At 33.8% G+C, this 17,158-nt stretch overlaps 1 protein-coding gene across 1 annotated transcript; it reads left to right on the forward strand.

The window, feature by feature from the left end:
• The first annotated feature begins 1,344 nt into the window (after positions 1-1,344).
• Positions 1,345-11,168, forward strand: LOC133871659 (serine carboxypeptidase-like 6). Its single transcript, XM_062309086.1, has 10 exons — positions 1,345-1,620; positions 1,721-1,866; positions 6,684-6,757; positions 6,835-6,957; positions 7,433-7,566; positions 7,900-7,990; positions 9,120-9,230; positions 9,354-9,440; positions 9,655-9,810; positions 10,918-11,168. Exons 1-10 carry the CDS (start codon positions 1,442-1,444, stop codon positions 10,948-10,950), a joined length of 1,134 nt encoding a protein of 377 aa, XP_062165070.1. The 5' UTR covers positions 1,345-1,441; the 3' UTR covers positions 10,951-11,168.
• Positions 11,169-17,158: the final 5,990 nt, after the last annotated feature.

Consider the following 17,158-nt stretch of genomic DNA (forward strand, 5'->3'; position numbering starts at 1 on the left):
TTTGTGGTGTCTGAATTGAGTTTCTCTTGTCGTCCCCGGAAATTTGTATGAATAAACTTAAAATTATTTTCATCGTTATGTTACATAAAAATCAGTTTTTTTCAAACAAAAAATAAAAAGCACCATTCAAAAAGAACATTAACAAACAAAGCCTAAAACTTTTACCATATGAGTAATATTTACCATCCATGAGTCACCAAACAATTAATTTGCAGGGATAATTTATTATTTTTTTGTAGAAAATTTATTATTTCAATAAAAACCTTATAATTATACAATTATCCGCTACGAGTTTTCATATTCTGAAAGCATTGCATATAAATGTATAATCACTTTATCACTAATTCTATCAAAAAATATTTCTCAATATATGTAACAAGACGATCGTTCATCCAACCACCCACATTCGATTAATTAGGCGACTGCAACTGATTCTTTACAATAGTACTCATTGCAAAAATAGACACTTTTACTGTTATAGTTGATATTGGTAAAATGAATTAATGTCAGCTTTACAAGTAAATATACCAATGGATATACAATATTATTTTTTATTTAGACTAGTTTCTTATCAACTTAGCAAGGCCACCTATCCTTTTGAGTTCTAAAAACTCATTGGTAGACGCACATCAAGAATATAAGTATCGGCTGATTATGAGGGTAGTGAATGAATCGGCCAGTGTGCATGTTTTGGGAGTTTATAATTAGGATCACTTCTTTTTTTTTTTTTTCTTTTTTCTTTTTCACATAATAATTAAGACTACTTTAAGTTAAGTGAGAACGCAATTTTTTTAATAGTTTAAATTTTACAAAGGGTTCTTGTAATTGACCCCACGTTTTTTTTTTTTTTTTTGGTGCAACTATGAAAGGGATTCTCATAATTGACCCACGCATATATGCATAAATTTTTTTAGTGGGTGCAATAGTAAAAACAAAAATTCACAATTTTAATTATTATTTAATTAGTGATTTCCCTTTGCCCTTGTCAACATACAGTTTTGACAGGAGCCCGGCCACCTCAAATAATTTCAACCTGTCAACCAACTCGCATAATTTGTCAGGAAGCTAAGTGATTTCCTTTTTTCTAATTTGCCTAGCCTATTTTGTACTTGCATCCATTATTATATTCTAGTATTAATTTACATCCCGAGCTCACATTTAAGAAAGAAAAACAAAAAAAAATCAGATCCCAACGGAAGATTGTCATGGTCCATAAAATATGGGAAATGGGACCCTCTCACTTGCGGCGCCCTTGCCTTCTAGCTCTAAGCAGAAAAGCCGTAACCTTACGTTTCTTCTGCTGCCTCGCCATGAACCACTCGTTTAGTCGATCCCATTCTCTTATCCAACATCGATCTTCCTAAACCAAAATTAGCTTCAAGGAAGTAGAGTATATATATATGCATGTACTTCTTGAAGACGTCCTTTAGAAATTAAGGAAATGGCAAAACCAGATGCTATGGCGAGGCTACGTTCATTTTTCAGCCATATTTCTCTTCGCTTCCACATGTTGGTTTTTCTTCTTCTCCTACAAGTTTGCTCGCAGCATGCAGTCTCTCGCTCAATGGTTAAGTTTCTTCCTGGCTTCCGTGGACCTCTTCCATTTGAGCTTGAAACTGGGTGAGCTAATTATAATTGTCATTTGTATAAATTAATCTTCTTTATTATTTGAATCACGCGCGTACACTAAATTCGCATGTAAAATATAATATATGAATAGGTATGTGGCAGTGGGTGATTCAGAGGAAGTAGAGCTCTTCTACTATTTTGTCAAGTCGGAGAGGAGTCCTAAAGAGGACCCTCTCCTCCTCTGGCTAATCGGTGGTCCTGGTTGCTCTGGCTGGACCGGCGTTGCGTTTGAAATAGGTGCGAAGATTGCTTTTTAAATATAATTCGGCTTTCATTCCTCTCAACTTCGTAGCATTTTGTTATCTAAACATGTACAGTACAGATATGTTTGGGAACAAGGAGGTATATATAGTGTTTGAATTTTTCAAAATTAAATCAGAATTTTATTTTATTTTTTATTTTTATTTCATAAAGTCAAATTATTCAAATATCTTTTACAACTTTATTTATCTTGAAATTCGTATACTAAATTATAGTCAAAGTCAGATTTCAAAAAATTCAACACTCAAACGTGCCAATAATTTGTATTTAAAAGAATTTTTTTTCTTTCTAATTATTAATTTTTAGTTGTTTAGACATTTTTTTTTTTTTTTTCTAAGTACTAATTATTTGTGGTGTACAAACGAAAAAAATAAACTGTTAGTTAAAAATGAAAAGTAAAGAGTTTTCTGGTTATATCACTACAAAAAAACATGCAATTAGCCGCGTGGCCAATTAGCCACGTGTAATAAATAGACGTGGCTAAATGACAGTTAGCCACGTGTATTTATTACACATGGCTAATTGGCCACGTGTAATAAATACGCGTGGCAAAAATATTTATATTTTTTTTATAATTTTTTATATTTATATTTGTAATTGGCCATGTGTATTAATTACACGTGGCCAATTAGCCACGTGTATTAATATGCGTGGCCAAGTAGCCACGTGTATTTATTACATGTGGCCAATTAGCCATGTGTATTAATATGCGTGGCCAAGTAGCCACGTGTATTTATTACACGTGGCTAATTGGCCACGTGTAATAAATACACGTGGCTAAAATATTTATTTATTTATTTTTTTTTTATAATTTTTAATATTTATATTTGCAATTGGCCACGTGTATTTAATACACGTGGCCAACTGTTTTTGAAAATTTGTACACTATATACACTATATATATAATAAAAATATATTTAAAATATAAATCAAGAATTGGTGCAGGTAGGCGCGCGGGACAATTCCCGCGCACCCACCTGCCATTACTTTGAAATATATATATATATATATATTATGTACATATAATATAATATTCCCTCTCAGTGTTCTCTCTCTCTCCCTCTCGCTCGCTCTCAATTCTCTCTCTCTCTTTTCGTCACTGTTCTCTCTCTCAGTGTTCTCTCTCTCTCCCTCCCTCTCGCTCTCTCTCTCTCTCTCTCTCTCTCTCTCTCTCTCTCTCTCTCTCTCTCTCTCTCTCTCTCTCTCTCCCTCTCTCTCCCTCTCTCTCTCTCTCTCTGTATTGCTCTCTCTCTCTCTCTCTCTCTCTGTCTCTGTCAGACGCGCACCACCGGCTAGCTCTCCGTCAGGCGCGCATCACCGGCCAGCTCCCCGACCACCGCGTGGCCGGCCTTCCCGACGTCGACGTCTCTCTCTCTCTCTCTGTCAGTACCCTCTCACTCTCTTTCTCTAATACCTCTCTCTCTGTGTCTCTCTCACTCTCTGTATCTCTCTCGGTATGGCCGGTGATGTGGTCTTTTGTTTACCAAAATATATCAATAATAAATAACCACTCGCAATAGGACGAATCCTTGTAGGATAAGGCTATAGAGAGGGTGTCGAACCTCAAGGACTACAGGGGTATTGCTATCAAGTTTATGAAGATTAAAAATAACTAATGAAAAGATTGTTGAATTTGTAATTAACTAAAGTGCATAAAAATAAACGTAAAAGAGAATTGAAATATAAGAGAGAGAAAAAGAGTAGAGTATTGACTTCACCGCTATCCGCACATCAATGGTTAATCATATTTAATTAGAGAAATTCATTCTATGCATGCTATAAATAAACAAGAAATTACCATATTAAAGCATAAGTATAATCCATCATCGGTTGGCACGGACCGTCCACCTAACCACTAAGATGCGGTACGACCCGTCTTCCCTAGGCATGGATTAGCTACGTCTTTAATAGGATACATACAATCAATGAAAAAGTATAACCCATCTTCGGTTGGCACGAATCGTTTACCTAAATTACACTAAACTAGGGTGTAGTACGATTCATCTTCCCTAGGCATGGCCTATCTAATTCTCTTGATCATATGTCAATTAAACCCGTTGTATAATCATCATTCTCATAATCACAGAAAATAAGAATGATTTGTGTTCAATAAAGGTAAAAAGCTTTCTAAGACAAGAGAAAAATTCTACCAATATTGATTATGAATTGAAGAACAATTGCATTAAAAGATGAAGAACAATATCAAATTGTAGCAATTCTCATAATTATACAACCAACATGCATAAACTAAAATTCTCTAAATTAAAATACAATCAAACCATTGTGCTTGGATAGGGCTACATCAATACCCTACAAAGGTTTTTAGCCGCTCATGAAGTTGCTGCAATGACCTCTTGCCATGATTACTTCTCTTCAACTCTTCAAGCCTTCAAGAAGTTTTTCTCTGAATTTTTTCTCTCGGTAGCAGTGTCTTTTCTCAATGTTTTTAAGGCCTAGAAGCTCTTGCCATTCCAGAAAAATCGTCTCTTGAGTCTTCTTGTCCAAGTAGGAGATTGAAACTTCAATCCAAGTAGGAAAAGGATTCCAAATTCGGCCAGAATTGTGGTCCTTTATTGCGAGGCGATTTTGATATAGTAAACGTCCGAATTTAGGAAAAGCTATTTCTGACATATTTGTTGGAATTTTTATTAGCTTTTCAACGCCACTAATTTCATCGCAATCCAATATCTGATACAAAAGTTATGATTAAAACACTGAGACATGTGCAGAATCCAAATTTGAACCCAATCCGATTTTGACTCTTATTAGAGAAATTCCGATTTAATCCTTCACTTGATTTGATTAAACTTAACCACATCATATAGGTATTCTATTATGATTGGTTAAGCTTAAACATATCTTCTAGGTCTTCTCAAAGTGTACTTTAAGCCCAAAAAGCATGGAATTAATTGCATCTTTATTTAAAACCTGAAAACATTAAAACAACACAAAATTAAACAAATAACAATGCTAAGGAATTAACATATATAAGTTAAGGGGCTTGAATGTGTAACATTCAACGCTTATCAGCCGGCTAGTGACGAGACAAGAGTTGGACGGAGATTGTATAGATAAAACGTTTTATCTATACGTTAACGTATACGTACACTCCAGAATATTAGGAAGGAAAAAAACAAAAAACAAAAAAAAAAAAGAAGAAGAAAAGATAATATAATTGTTGGCAACGTGCATTAAGTATACGTGTCCAAAAAAAATACGCGTGGCTAAAATATTTATATTTTTTTTATAATTTTTTATATTTATATTTGCAATTGGCCACGTGTATTTAATACACGTGGCCAACTGTTTTTGAAAATTTGTACACTATATACACTATATATATAATAAAAATATATTTAAAATATAAATCAAGAATTTGGCCACGTGGCCAAAATTGGTGCAGGTAGGCGCGCGGGACAATTCCCGCGCACCCACCTGCCATTACTTTGAAATATAATATATATATATATATATATATATATATATATTATGTACATATAATATAATATTCCCTCTCAGTGTTCTCTCTCTCTCCCTCTCGCTCGCTCTCAATTCTCTCTCTCTTTCCGTCACTGTTCTCTCTCTCAGTGTTCTCTCTCTCTCTCTCTCCCTCCCTCTCCCTCTCTCTCTCTCTCGCTCTCTCTCTCTCTCTCTCTCTCTCTCTCTCTCTCTCTCTCTCTCTCAGTGTTCGTTCTCTGTTCTCTCTCTCTCTTAGTGTTCTCTCTCTCTCTCGCTCGCTCTCTCTCTCTCTCTCTCAGTGTTCTCTCTCTCTCTCTCTCTCTCTGTCAGACGCGCACCACCGGCTAGCTCTCCGTCAGGCGCGCACCACCGGCCAGCTCCCTGACCACTGCGTGGCCGGCCTTCCCGACGTCAACGTCTCTCTCTCTCTCTGTCAGTACCCTCTCACTCTCTTTCTCTAATACCTCTCTCTCTCTGTCTCTCTCACTCTCTGTCTCTCTCACTCTCTGTATCTCTCTCGGTATGGCCGACTAGTGACGAGACGAGAGTTGGACGGAGATCGTATAGATAAAACGTTTTATCTATACGTTAACGTATACGTACACTCCAGAATATTAGGAAGGAAAAAAACAAAAAAAAAAAAAAAAAAAAAAAGAAGAAAAGATAATATAATTGTTGGCAACGTGCATTAAGTATACGTGTCCAAAAAAAATATAATTTTTTTTTTTAAAAAAAAAAAAAAATACATTTAGCCACGTGTATTAAAATACACGCGGCCAACTGTGCAGTTAGTGCCACCCGGATCTACCACGTGTATTTACGTGGCCACTTGCACGTGGCCAACAGTTCGCCACGTGTACAGTGACCGTACACGTGGTGAACTGCAAGTGGCAAAAAATAATTTTTTTTGTAGTGTATATATATCCTCTCTTGATTTGGATTAGTACACTAAAAAAAAAATTGAGTTAAATTTTTTTTTAACTGTTTAAATTTAATTTAATTTAATTTTTTAAATAAAAAAATTTAAAAATAAATTTAAATCCTTAACAAAGTTACAGTCATTCAAGAGAAGGGTACATAACATCACCACAAAGTTACATTTTTTCTCTTGATTAATGAAAGATTTATCTTTCCTTACAAAAAAAAAAAAAAAAAAAAAAAGTCCAGCCTGAAGATGATCACTCAGATATAATTTTTTTTAATAAGCACCTTAATTATCAAAATCCAGCCTGAAGATGATCACTCAGATACAGGCCAGGAGTCCATCCACCGAATTGATCAGGGCCATTGATCGTACAGAAGAAAAAGTCACTATTGATCTCTGAATTTTGTAGGTCCACTAAATTTGATAGAGGAGTACAATGGGACCCTTCCTGAGTTGGTCTTAAATCCACATTCTTGGACAAAGGTGAATTTTTTTCCTCCACCTCTTTTTCGTTAGTATTTTGATGTACATTTGGACGGTGATGATTGATTGGATTGCAGGAATCTAGCATAATATTTATGGACTCGCCCGTTGGCACTGGATTTTCCTATGCAAGAACCCCGGCTGCTTCTCAGTCGAGTGACTTGAAACAAGTACACCAGCTCCACCAATTCCTCGTTAAGGTATGCAGTAATGGCTAGAATATATGTTAAATTTAAATCACAACTTATCCAGTAAGTTTGAGTGGATAAGAAGTGATGAATTTAATTATTTAATTAATATATATTTTAATACTCCACCTTACATTTGGTTTTGGCTCAAACATTCCTTTAATTAGTGATGCTCAATACATGAAATATTTAATTGAAATTTGAGTAAATTGTGGAGTCAGGGTTTGAATTTATGACCTCAGGCTCTAAGCTAAAGATACTGAGTTCGAATATTGTCTCTGTCATTCACTTCAGATTTCAATTAAATATTTTACGTGTTGGGCCTCATTAATTAAGGTGGAATTTGGGCCCGCACGTAAGGAGTATTAAAATATAAATTAAATTATTAAATTTATTCATTCATATAAAATTTTGATTTTTTTAGATAAGCGGTGATTTAATAGTATTATTATTGTTGCAGTTTTTATTATTTAGTTGCTTTTTGCAGTGGCTGATTGAACACCCAGAATTTGTCTCGAACGCATTCTACGTCGGTGGCCATTCCTACACTGACATTTCTGTTCCGATCCTCGTTCAACAAATCTCAAGTGGTATGAGAATAAATGATAAACCTGTTAAAGTGTCTCACATCGCTTAGATTTTCTTGACCTGGACACTTTATAAATCATGTGCAACCCTCCTCTCTCAATGCGTTTTTTGAGAGTGAGTTGGGCATATGGACTTTTACATGGTATGTATCAAAACGGGTTTCTTGCGATGATGAATTTTTCCCTCCCGTTGTTGAACACGTGTTTGGCAAAAGTCGCCACAAGTGAGGGTATGTGTTAAAATGGCTCACATCTTTTAGATTTTTTTAACCTGAACACTTTATAAATCATAGACATCTCTCTCTTCTCTCAAAACATATTTTAAGAGTCCATAAACTTTTACAAAACCATGATCAACTGGGTCTAGGTGGTCAATGATCATGTTTGTGACAGATTCTTCTTTGTTTGTCCTCTTTGGTGCTTTCTCAAGCTCTCTGGCCTTGCAGGAAATGAAGAAGGTACGTGTTCGCCCATTAATAAGCCTTCAGGTTTTTTATAGTTGTTAATTTTCTCTGATTTCATTAACATTTAGTTTTAGAATATATATTTTTCATAATGGGTTGATTATGTTTCCTTGTAAGAATATTCACCATTTTAAGGTTGATTGTAACCAAATCTCCAAAGATTTATATTGTAAAACTGTTAAATTACCACTTGTCCCAAAATCTTAATTAAGCTAATAGAAAGAGATAAATTTAATTATTTAATCAATACTTTAACATGTTAAATTACTATTCGTCTCAAAAGCTTCAGCTGATATAAAAAGGTAAATTTAATCATTTAATCAATTCTTTAACACTATCCCTTACGTGTGGGCTTAAACTCCATTTTAATAAGTGAGGCACAACACGTAAAATATTTAATTAAAATGAGGGGTGAATTGATGGAGTCAATGTTCAAACTCAAGACCTTTGGTTTTTTTTTTTTTTTTTTTGACATGTCCACACAAGAGGGGGGAGGGGGGATTCGAAGGACTTTTGGCTTTGATACCATGTTAAATCGCCATTATTTAACATGGTATTAGAGCCAAAGATCTTGAATTCGATTGAACATTAACTCCATCATTTACCTTCTATTTTTCAATTAAATATTTCACGTATTAGGTTCCTATTTAAATGTGAGTTTGAGCCAACACGTGAGGAGTAGTGTTAAATAATTGATTAAATGATTAAATTTACATCTTTCTATTTGCTTAAGCTTTTGAGACAAGTGATAATTTAACAAATACAATCAAGTTAATAATAGCACAATATAACCCTTGAGGTATTTCATAGTGCGTGGTGGACGGATGTGTCTAGCTTATACCAAATCATCCCAAAATTTCTTGTATCTTCTCTTTCTTTGCTTCCACTTTTCCTCTCCATATTTTATATTCCCCATAAATTTTACATTTAGGAAAAAAAAAAAAAAAAACTGGAATTCTTGGCCATAATTGTATGCCAACACTTACAATATTAGTGCTTGACATATATACAAGATGTCTATCCACTAGAACCATCTCAGAAATGTCCAGAATATATAATAGTATTAATTGATGAAAAAGTCTAATGCTTTCACTTACCTGCTAATCGATCAAGTAATACTTGAACTGCATGCTTTCAGGGATGCATACTAGGAAATCCTGATCAAAGAACAGATGGCAATTCAGTGATTCCTTGCGCTTATGGACTGGGACTGGTTTCTGATGAACTCTATGAGGTGATTCAATTAATCTTTCAAAGTCTATATATATATACCAGTCTTCCAATGTCCCAAGTCATCGATCAGGCACAAATTAAGATAATGAATAATCTTCTAATTATTAGCCCGCATTTTGTTCAGTCATTGAGAAGAACCTGCAAAGGAGAGTACGTAATTATAAATCGGAGAAACTCAGACTGTTGGAAGTACGTTCAGGCTTCCTATGAGGTACGCTTCCTATGTACGTGAAACTAATACATGTACTTAACATGTTGGATTAACTTTGATGTTAGGGGTATTTGTTTTTGTTTTTATTTTTTGCTTGCACGTGTTTTGCTTCTTTTGTATACTTAATTATAGCCGCCTTACGCTTTTTTAATATATTTCTTTGCTTGCCTATTAAAAAAAGAACTAATACATGTGATAACACTTTCGTTCACAGTGTCTTTCAGGAATTAATTTTGCACATGTTTTGGAACCTTCATGTGCTTTTGCTTCTCCTAAGCCACAGGCTACGTTTGATCAAAGAAGATCTCTTTACCAAAATCCTAAAGTGTTCCTCGACCCCGACCCATCACTTCCTCCGTTTGGCTGTCGTGTAAGTACTCTCCATTCTTGATCTTTCTACTATTTTAAATTACTTTATCTAAAACTTTGAGCTGAAATTAATCATTTAATTAATATTCTAATAACGACATCTTAAAAATGCATGAAAATAGGATATTATTAATCTTAGAATAATGCTACTAGGAAGAGTACTCCTTATATCCTCTCATATATGTATATATGTCACTTGGCTTTTAAAATCACTATTGAATTTGAAATAATCATTATTGGATCTTGATCCAAGATTCAATAGTGATTTTAAAAGTCACGTGACATTAGACTCTGAGAGGACTCAAGAACGACTTATAGTCCTCCTTATAGCAGCATTATTCTCTTAATCTTATGGTGACGAGTTATATGTAAAAATATATATAAAATATAAATAAAATTATATGAAAGAGAAAGAAAAGAGCGCAAGAAGAGAGAGAAGCTTACGTATTATTGAAGCGTTAGAATTACATCTTGTATTAAAGTATTAATAAACAATATTACATAGGTCTTTATTTATTGAGAGACAATGAGTAATGAGAAAGGTAACCTAGATCGAATAACTAAGCAAATGAAATAAACCTTACAAGAAAAATATAATAAACAAGAATATAAAATATTATAACATAAAAAGAAAATATAATAAAGTCTAATTAGAGAATATTTTCTAAATATTCTAAGATATTCTATCAACAATATTAGTCTTAGCTTATAAAGCTTAAAATCGTATGAGTCCATTAATTCTTTAGAGATATGATACCTTTACAACTTCTATACAATTTCAACAATTTTTTTTTTTTTTTTTTTAAATCAACCATTGAATATGTATGACTCACATGTAGGAAAATAGATTTAATATTGGTTGAGATATGATTCTCCACCACTTTAATATACAACTTTTCACCACCTTGTATATGTGGTAAGGTGGTTCCCCACTTTATATTATTTTTTAAAAATAAGAAAACTCTAAAGCAAGTGAGAGACCACCTTGCCAAATAGATCACCTTGTCTGCACTATTATATAAGAGAAAGAAAGAAAAAAAAAAAAACCAAAATAGAAGCAAATTGTTCAACGTATCAATTTAAGTAGAAAATTGTTCAACATATGTAGAAGAAAAACATTGGCGTCAGCTTGGTGGCATAGGCCTCGTTGTCTCGACCGCCAATCTGACCATCGCCATACCGTGGGCAAGCTCGAGATCTGGGCTGGGGTCGGAGAAGTATTTTTCAAGAATTGACCAAAGCTCAACACGAGCTAACAGAACATAGGAGGGATCTACAACCGAAAGACTGAGAAGGTATTCGATGACAGTAGGGTTCGACATAATGGTGGTGAGCAGACTACAAAGAGCCATGAAGAGTCGACCATTGCATTCATCCTTTGCTTTGCTCAGAATCGGCACAATGGCCTTAAACATTGCGCCAAGTTGAACAATGCCGACGAGTATGAAACGTACATCATTATCAATTATCATCTTTGCCAATGACGCGTGAATGGCTTCAACATATCCTGCTTCGAAGGCTACACGAACGCAAGTCCAAGCCCTTTTCTTCACATGTAGAGAACCATAAATCCATATGAAAGTTCCCACCATTGCCTTCAGGCAAAGCGCTTTACCTGCCGTCAATAATTTTTCATTTTCATCAGGAAAGAACTTCTTGAGAGTTACGTCAGAACAAGAATTCAGGAATGATTCTGACTCCATACAAATATCAGGCGCGCGCCATTGAGGATTTATGCGTGTCATAAGGAAGGATTGTGAGAATCTTTGAAACATGCACTCAACAGCCACGTCAAACTCAGACGCCCCATGTTGGGAGATGATGCCCAGTAAAATTTTGACTACCTCAACGTTGGAGAAGAAATCCGGATACCCATTACATATGACTGAAATCATTTTCATGATTTCGATCAATTTCTTGGCAGATTCAAGGTGAACATGATCTCCTCCATTCTCGTCGTAAGACCTTCCAAGCGCATACAGTGTGGAAGAAACATCGACCCCGGAAGGATGTTCAAGGCATTCTTTTATGACTGCAAATGCACCATCCCTTAGAAATGGGATTTCAGAGAAGATTTCCGGGAAGTTAGCCTCCATTCTCAACTGGTTACCCGTCTGTTGAAATTTATATCAACAACTTAAAATCTTTGTTATAAGAATGAAGGTCAGACATCATGAATTAAGATGAAGAGCTAATATATATGAAACCACGAAAACCTGATGGAGCTAGAGATCAATTTCATAAGAAGGTGAGAACTATAAGAGAAATTAAAACAAGAACCCACATCCATCTTTCTTTATCAGCACAAACCCCCACAAATGCGTACGTATAATTAATATAGAATACACAGAGGAGATACAAGCCATAAAAGTATAAAAATCAGTACCAAGAATTAATGAAAACCCCACATGCCATGCATGCAACATCATAATGAGACGAGTTGATATGAGCACGCGACAGAGAAGAAGATTGGAAATTGAGGCACACCTTAAAACTCATGATATATATATCTCTGAGAAAAAGTCAGAAAAAATGTGGCAGCAGCCGCAGCAGGAAACAAAAAAGAATAGCAGAAAGACGTCTCAGAGATCGAGCCCGTGAGCGAGTTAATTGAAGTTAGAATAATTTGCAAGCATACCAAAATGCTCCTTAATTATATATCATCGAGGACGGACGGTGTTCGTTTGGTGGCATTTCTGGAAGAGAAAAATTAAAGAAGCCGCCTATATCTTATTTTACCGAATAAAGAATGGTGGTGTGACGTGTCCCTCCATTATAACTAACACAGTAACTCTCTGTTGCCACCGGACGAATGACAGTTCCAGAAATCTCGGTGATGCTGAGAGACTTCGTAATAACGGTGCAACCGCTAACTGCCCCCCATTTATCTGCTAAGAATCTAATAACGCCATTGTAATTTAACTGCCACCTTATTTAATTACCCACGGAACTTTTTTCACCGTCCACCTTCTCGATCTAATGATCTCAACGTACCGAAGCCAATTCAAGAGCCCAACACTAACTCCAGAGTATGACAGAGGCTCTTTCGAAAGCTATATGCTAGCATGCATTAGAGGTTTCCTTAACTATTTTATTATGCTAGCTAGTTAATTATTTGTGACTATTCGAAGATGAGACTAGCTTGGGATTGTAATTTCCCAGTACTATTATATTATATTGTACCCAGATTATATTGATGGAAGAACATATCTTAAAGATGATTTAGTAACTTTGATTTATTGTATTTTGACATTATTAAGTATTTTAATGGACAATATATTTTAAAAATTTAGATATCAATCAAATTTGATATATATATATTTATCTTTAGAGTGCTTAATTAGTTACAGATGTCCTCAAAGAAATTGGTAGTGTTTTAGCATATTCATGGATTGTTGGGCTTATGGCACCAGTCTACTATACGTACACTACAAAAAACACTGCAAATCACCGCGTGTCTACAGTACCGGTTACTGTAGACACGCGGCCAGATGGCTGCGTGTTTTACTAGCCACGTGGCCATATGTGGCGATTAGACAATTGGCCGCGTGTATAAATTACACGTGGCATTCTGTTGGATACGTGTATAAAAATACACGTGGCCAACTGGTGTTTTTTGAAAAAATATTTTTGGAATTCTTTTTTTTTTTTTTTAAAAAAAAAAAAAAACAAACAAACAAATAGTATGTACATGATAATATTACTATGTACCCTATACCAAATTAGAGTTTATAAACTAATTAGTTTTGTACAGTACTTGTATTTAAATTTTTTTTGAATTTATTTTTATAAAAAATTCTTATTATATACCCCAACCTTAAATTTGTGCTATATTTAGTTATGGTTTATAATTACATATAGTATGTATTGTACTTATGGTTATGTTTTAGGGTTTACATGCAGGTTGAGTTTCTTGAATATGGTTTATGCGTTAGGACTTAATTTATTGTATGTGTAGTACATACTCTCAGGGTTAGGGTTCGTAGAACATCCATCTGAATGTGTTGGCCTTGTGGTCCCGATCATTATAGCATACCTTACACAAGTATAAAATTGCATGCCTCTATCATTTGATCCTAGAGTTAGGGTTTATAACTATATATATAGTATATATATTTAGGGTTAGGGTTTATAGCTATATATAGTACATACACTTAAGATTAGGGTTAAGGTTAGGGTTTATGGCTTACATATAGTACATACACTTAAGATTAGGGTTAAAATTATGGGTTTTAGGATTCAATTTTATGGTCAGGGTTTAGTATAGTATATATATATATATACTTAGTGGTAGGGTTTAAATTTAGGGTTAGGATTTAGTTTTAATTTATAGTTTACGGTTTAGTTTTATGGCTTAGGGTTTAGCAATGTGTAGAGTACATACACTTAGGGTTGCATGTGTTTGTGTTTGTATTTGTATTTGTATTTGTATTTCAAAACTATCTTGTCATATTTGTATATACATATATATAATATATACATGCATGCATGTAAACGGCGTGCCGAAACTATATACATTTATAACGACTTGTATATACCCTAACATTGGGGTTTATGGCTATATATATATATAGTATACTTATTTAGCTATATACAGTATAGCTATATATAGTATATACACTTAGGGTTAGGGTTTATAAATATATATAATAGGTATATACACTTAGTGTTAAGGTTTATGTTTATATAGAGTACTAATTGCATAATTAAACCAAATTTGTGCTATATATATATATATATGCATAATTATACGGCGAGGAACAAAAAAAAAAATGCAACATAACAAAGTACATACACTTAGGGTTAGGGTTTATGGCTATATATAGTATATAGACATAGGGTTAGGGGTTATGGGCTACGTGCAATATGTTTATAGTATATTTACGTTTTACGTGTTGAGTACCTTACATATATATGGTATACTTATAAGTAAACCCTAACTCTAATTAGGATTTGCGTTAATGGAATACTAATCTAATAAAACCCTAACCCTATATATATATAGGACCTATATATATATATATATATATATATATATATATATATGAAATATATCATTTATATATAATATTATACAGTATTCACGTCATGAATTTTATATATACAGACTTAGGGTTTAAGAATTAGTTTTAGGGTTATCGTTTAGGGTTTAGTTTTATGGGTTAGAGTTTACGTAAACCTTAACACTATATATATTACATACACTTAGGGTCGGATTAGGGTTTGTGTTTGTGTTTGCGTTTACAAATACAAATATATATATATATATATATATATATATATATATATATATATATATATAATTTTTCGTTTTTCAAAAAAAATAAATAAATAACAAATAGAGACGTGTATTAGTATACACGTCTCTAATTGGCCACGTGGTATTATGCCACGCGGCCAATTTTTGGCCAGGTGACCTGCGCGGGACAATTCCCGTCCGCACCATCGCCCCTCCGCTGTGTTCTTTGGCCAGCTCCCTCTCCGGCCGTCACTGCACCACGCGTGCACCAACCTATAGGTGCATGCTCTCTCTCTCTCTCTGTCTCTCTCTCTATCTCTCTCTACATCTCTCTCTCTCTCAACATCTCTCTCTCTCTCTCTCTGAAACCTCGCCGGCCGGAACCCTAAACCGGTGACCACCCCTCTCCCGGTCTGTGTGTGTCTCTCTCTCTCTCTGCCTTGTACGTGATTGCTATTTTGGGACTTGTTTTGGGATATTGTTTTGGGACTAATATATTTTAATGCAGGTACATTTTGGCTAAGGAGCATAAAATACAGCCCAAAAAAATATTTGTGAGTAATTTTGGCATTAATTTTTTTTCTTTATTTTTGGCTATAATAAACTTGGTGCATTTAAATTAATTTGTTCAAAATCTGTTTCTAATTGTTTTAATAGTTTCATATAATAATTGTGGATTTAGCAATTCATAATGGTCCATGCAATGCTGTTAATTTTGTTGGATTTGAATATCTATTGTTGTGTAATTTTATGTGTTTTGATGTGGTTGGTCGTTATGCATGGAAAATATTCGTACAGTTGTATTATTTTTCTTTTTTGTAATATGTTTTACTGTACTACGAATTGGTGTGGGGATTATTATTTGTGGCAATTTATGCTAAAACATTTGAACAGATTAAACAATCTCGCCATTATTTTATTAACTTCATCATAAAATCATTGACGCAAACCAATAAAATATAAATAAGTATGCGGTACTATTTCAACAATTTTTGGGTTTTTTAAGAACAAAAAAAAAAAGTTTAATTGTTCATTTTCAGGTAATTTTTTTACAAACAAAAAAAAAAAAAACATTTCAAAGCAAACTCGCCATCATTTTATAATAAAATGATCGTATCCAACAATTATTGGATAGATACAGAAAATTAAATTTGGCCACCGTCTACCATTTATAATAATTTATTTTATTATTCAATTTATAACAAAGGTCTAAACAATAAACCCTAAACCCTAAATCAAAACCAATACAAAAATCCCTATACTCTAATCTCAAAACCAAACCCCTAAACTTTATACTCTAAAAAACAAGCAAAAACCATAAACCCTAAAACCATACACCCTAAAAACCCTAAACCCTACAAACATTAAAACCTAAATCCTAAACCCTAAAGAAAAAACAAAAGCCCTAAACCCTAAACCCTAAAAAAAAAAAAAAAAAAAGAATATTAAAAAAGAAAAAATAAAAAAGAGTGAGATTTTTTTTTTTATTACTTTTTTATTTTAGTTAAACCCTAAACCCTAACCTTAAAACCCTAACCCTAAAAACCTAAACCCTAACCTTAACCCTAACCCTAAAATCTAAACCCTAACAACCTAAACCTAACCATAAAACCCTAACCCTAAAAACCTAAACCCTAACCTTAAAACCCTAACCCTACAAACTAAACCCTAAAAACCTAAACCCAAAACCCTAACCCTACAAACTAAACCCTAAAAACCTAAAACCCTAAACCCAAAAATAAAAAAAATAAAAAAAAAAACCAAAAACCCTAAACCCTAAAAAAAGAAAGAAGAATATTAAAAAACAAAAAAGAAAAAAAGAGATAGATCTTTTTTTTTTTTTTTATAACTTTTTTATGTTGAGGTAAACCCTAAACCCTAACCTTAAAACCCTAACCCTAAAAACTAAACCCTAACAACCTAAACCCTAACTTTAAAACCCTAACCCTAAAAATTAGAACCTAAAAACCTAAACCCTAACCTTTTTAACCCTAACCCTAAAAACTAAACCCTAACCTTAAAACCCTAACCCTAAAAACCTAAACCCTAACCTTTTTAACCCTAACCCTAAAAACTAAACCCTAACAACCTAAACCCTAACCTTAAAACC

Source organism: Alnus glutinosa, chromosome 6 (genome assembly GCF_958979055.1).
Source record: "Alnus glutinosa chromosome 6, dhAlnGlut1.1, whole genome shotgun sequence".
Classification (NCBI taxonomy): domain Eukaryota; kingdom Viridiplantae; phylum Streptophyta; class Magnoliopsida; order Fagales; family Betulaceae; genus Alnus; species Alnus glutinosa.

Excerpts from the sequence above, each read along its gene's own strand:
- LOC133871659 (XM_062309086.1), top strand. The coding sequence starts at position 1,442 with ATGGCAAAACCAGATGCTATGGCGAGGCTACGTTCATTTTTCAGCCAT. Across the intron at positions 1,621-1,720 it reads CCATTTGAGCTTGAAACTGG|GTATGTGGCAGTGGGTGATT; the intron begins GTGAGCTAATTA and ends ATATATGAATAG. Across the intron at positions 7,567-7,899 it reads AATGATAAACCTGTTAAAGT|GTGGTCAATGATCATGTTTG; the intron begins GTCTCACATCGC and ends AACTGGGTCTAG.